At 35.7% G+C, this 4,590-nt stretch overlaps 1 protein-coding gene across 1 annotated transcript; it reads right to left on the reverse strand.

The window, feature by feature from the left end:
- Positions 1 to 586: 586 nt before the first annotated feature.
- Positions 587 to 2,278, reverse strand: LOC111386666 (aspartic proteinase Asp1-like). Its single transcript, XM_023011129.1, has 3 exons — positions 2,118 to 2,278; positions 907 to 1,024; positions 587 to 817 (listed from the first exon to the last, which is right to left on the reverse strand). Exons 1-3 carry the CDS (start codon positions 2,276 to 2,278, stop codon positions 587 to 589), a joined length of 510 nt encoding a protein of 169 aa, XP_022866897.1.
- Between the last annotated feature and the right edge of the window lie 2,312 nt (positions 2,279 to 4,590).

Below are 4,590 nucleotides of genomic sequence, written 5' to 3' on the forward strand. Positions count from 1 at the left end.
GCTTGATTTGCCCCTACCAAGACCAAGGACTCCATCCGTGTAAGGTGGGCGAATGGAATCAGGCACTTCTTGATTGTATCCACGTCTTCACATCACAATGTTGGAAACAAAAATAAAGTTACTCAATTACTCCGATGAAAAGACAGACATTTAGTTTTCTATTCCAATCGTGATTCTTGGATAAAATTAACCGGTGGCAGCCTAGTAATGTCAACTGAAATAACGGGATCATGATATTTTTTAGTTAGAGATGGCATTCAAGATATATAGCATGCTTGGCCAAGCTTAAAAGCTTACTTATAAATATGTAAATTTTAAAGCAAATAACTTTTTTCCATTGGACAAAACTGATAATAAGTTACATGATGCTGCCAAAGCAGATCATAAGCTTCTTTTAAGCTTAGCCAAACATGACGAGCTATTTTCCAAATAAGTTTTTAACTTAGAAGTAAGACAAAAGCAACATACCAATCATGTTAGGTAACAATTTCTAACTTAGCCAAAAATGCAAATGCACATAAGACATCAGGCCTCAATGTACCAAAAGAGAGAAAAGTGAACTAAAGCCTAATGACAAGAATATAACTCACCCGAACGCAAGACGAGGACCTAATACACTACCATTGGTGAACCTAAAAGGAAACGAGTCCATGACCAGCACACCCATAGATGAACCAAGATCAGCATAAGTGACCTCATAGTCACATTGCTCATCGGGGGTTTCACAATTTTGGATTGCAGGCCCATGAAGTGAGACACATAGGGCATGCTTACATGTGACGAGGTTTTTGCTGGGTTTATAAAGAGTGTGTGGGGACTGGAAAGAAACAAAAATAAAGAGAGATTAGCAAAATTCTGAAAATAACTTCTTATTAAATAAATTAAAAAATCAAATAAAAAGAATACCGGAGTGCATTTAGCACAAGGTGCATCGCACTGGAGCCAAGTGAGATCGCTGCCAGTATCTATGTCAAAAAAGTAAGGTTTCGGAGGTTGGCCGACATTGATCGTAACATGATAATACCTGCATAAAGAATAAGCAGTGAACAATCCAGTTCTATATTGAACAATAAAATTCAGATAATGTATAACCCATGGAAAAGGTCCAGAAAAGTTCAAAACATATGTTTATCGAGTAAAAGCCACTTCTAAATTATGGATGTATTAATCAAACACAAAGAATATTGTAATGATATCAACCCAAACAATTGAAACCAATATGAAGAGACATGAAATGCAAGAAAATCCTCAGGTATTTTCGCAATAATGGCAAAGTTGCTTTGAGTTCAATGCTGGAATGTTCGATATACAATATTTAACAACATTACCAAACAGAAAATATCTTAACTTCGTTTTCTTCTTAGATTTAGATCCTCTCCAACATGTCTTGTCAAAACAGAGCATAACTAGAAAGCTCTGCTGATGAGATCACAGAGCACTGAATTGATTGGAAACAGAAAGTGGAAAATAAATAGAATAAAGCCAGTGTGCCAGATAATTTTGTCCACCGAAGTAACTAACCCTCACATTGGCATGGGACCCGCACCGATCTCATGTGAATAAAAAATGTAAAAAATGGCACCCCACCCACCCGACTGTGAGTGTAGGTCAGTTGGGGTGTCAAAATAATTTTGACACCCAGCATGATTGAAGCCAATGTCTCATAGGATCAACGGGCCAAAAACTTACAAAAAGTGCATACTTTTCGATGTGAAAAATTATCTTTCCAGCTGGAATAAGATGTATAATGCTTGTTCAGAAACCTTCCCAAGAAAAAAAAGGTCATGGAAATTTACCAGAAATTTGGGAGAATTACTCCATTTCAAGAAAATCTTTATTATAAACATACATGGAGGAACTTCCAACTCTCAATTATTCTCATTATATATATGAACAAAAAATAGAAAAATTCACTAAAAATAATAAGAAAAAATCCAAAACCAAAATTAAATCAAATTTTAGCAATTTCAACCCAATATCCCTGATCAAAACACAATCAAACATCACCTGCATACCAAAAAAAAAAAAAAGAAAAGAAAAGAAAAAGAAAAAGAATACTCATCAAGTATTATTAAAATTTCTAATTAATCCATTAAACAATTCAAGAAAAAAAATACCCTTCTGGATAAACATTTCCAGTGACAGGAAAAAACACAGAGGAGCCAAATCCTTTCCCTTTTGACTGTTTCTTGTTGACGTTCGGAGGCTGATGGGCAGCTATGGCAGACCATGCCAAAAAGTACAACAACAATGCTTGAATTTTCATCTTTTCAACCATCTTCGATTCTTGATTATTGACCGATATGATCGAGGATGATTGTGCTAAAATGAGAACAAACGCTTTTCGGGTACAATTTTTTTTTCCCCCTCTTTCCCCTTTGACAGGGTGAAAAGACTTTTCGCGAAGACAAAAAACAGGGACTTTTTGCGAAGACCACAGTTCAGAGAGTATGGAGACTTGACAGTATTACAGACTGAGACTTTTCCCAGCTGGCTTTTCGATTTGCCCTTAAAATGTACACGTTTGTTTGTCTGTACGTATATAGATTGGAATTTTTGGTTGTATATAAAATTTATTAAAGCAGCATCCAAGACTTCCAAGTCCCGGCCTTTCATTTGGGTCACTCATGTCCCCAATTTTATAACACGCATGTAATATCTCACTCGATGGAAAATGTTTATTTAGATGTTAAATGTTCAAGCAAGTCGCACCTAACGTGTGACTAGAAAAATGAAATTTCACAAAACATATTTTCCTCCAATTTGAATACAATTATGGTCCCATGACTCCTCTTGTTGTTGTCAAGATTGATTGTTGTTGGTGGTGATATATATTCAAATTGAATGAAAACATATTTGGATAGTTTTGTCCTTTAGTCTGACATCATGTGCATGTCAATGTGACCATTTAACGTTTAAATAGATGTTTTCCATCAGGCACAGATATTACTAGTAATGCTAAAAGTTCTAAAATATGGATGTCACATATGGAAGGTTGATGACCCGATTTCCACACTTACAAAAATTTAGGAACCTCTAGATGAATTTACCCTTGTTATAATGGGAAATTGTAGTATCGACCCTGAACTAATTGTCTTAATAACAAGTTGGTCTCCAATTTTTAAATAAAACTTGATCTTTGACCATCATTATTATTAACCGTCCACATTTATGCCATATGTATAGAGAACCCCTCCAGATCAGATACATGGGATGGACCTCATGTGATTAAAATATTACCGAAAAAGCCCCACCCACATTATTTATGAATCCAGCTACATGTGCAATCTAGTTTGACAATCATAGTTGACAATTCACCATTGACAACATCACGTTCATTCATTTCAATTTTTTTTTAAATTAATGGGCCGAATTTTGACAACACCAGCATTGTCAATCATTATTGTCAAGAATGATTGTACAAATAGTATAATTTTATTTTATTTTTTTTCATTTTCACCCAACATCACTTCATCTCCTTTTTTACACTCTATTTTTCCTTACACACACAACCAACACCTCATTCATTTTCACACTCAAACTCAAAAACTATTCATCCAACTCTTCAATCTTTAGGTCTTCATACTCTTTTTAATCGATTACCATACTATTCCCCACCCACCATCATCATCTCACAAAAATAAAAAATAAAATAAAATATGGTGATGGAGCATCTATTATGGCGATGATTAGGGCGGCACGATTGACCTTCCTGAATTCCCATAATAAAGTGGCGTTTGCCGTCCACTCTTGTTTCTTTTCAGCTGGACACATCCCTCACTCAACTGGTCACACAGCCTTTGAAAACGATGTCCTCTCATCCTCCTCCATCGGTAAAAATAACGCCTTTTAGTTATTTTGATATTTTCCATCCATATTTTTTCATCCTTGTACTACACGTTGGATTGAAACTATTATATTGACGAGGGATTTGGGCTTTGTTTTTCCATTCTGCTTTGTTGGTGAGTTTTTTTAAGTTAAAATATAGTTGCATGGGAAAAATGTTTGTTTTGTTTTATTGATTGAATTTGTTGTGCTTGAGTCTATCTACATCATCATCACTATATCCTTATCACCTAGGGATGTCAAACGGGCCGAGCCGCTCATCTGCTCGATGGCTCGGCTTGTGAAAGGAGACTCGTGGGCAGCTCGGGCTCGTAAAATCATGAGCCCGAGCACGAGCCGAGCGGGCCAGGCCGAGAGGCGAGTCGAGCATAACAAGCTACGAGCCGGGCTCATGGCTGTCCTAGTGACTGAACGGTCACTGAATTTTTTTCAGTGACCGTTTTGGTCACTGAAATTTTTTTTTTATTTATTCCCCCCTTTCTTCTACCATAAATACCCCCCTTCCCCAATTTTTTTTCATATCTTGCTACTACAAGTCTACAACCCTCTCAACTCTCTTTTATTATATTAATTATCAAGTTTTTTTTATTTTTACTCTCTTGTGCAGTTGAAAGTTGTGCTGCAAAATATGCAATATTAATTCAATTTTTACAGTTTATTAGTTACAATTTCAATTCTTCTAATTCTCAATTCTCACAATCTCACTACATTTATATTCATCTAGTTAAAATTTCATCATAAACA

The sequence above is a fragment of the Olea europaea genome, unplaced genomic scaffold, assembly GCF_002742605.1.
Source record: "Olea europaea var. sylvestris unplaced genomic scaffold, O_europaea_v1 scaffold3646, whole genome shotgun sequence".
Classification (NCBI taxonomy): Eukaryota; Viridiplantae; Streptophyta; class Magnoliopsida; order Lamiales; family Oleaceae; genus Olea; species Olea europaea.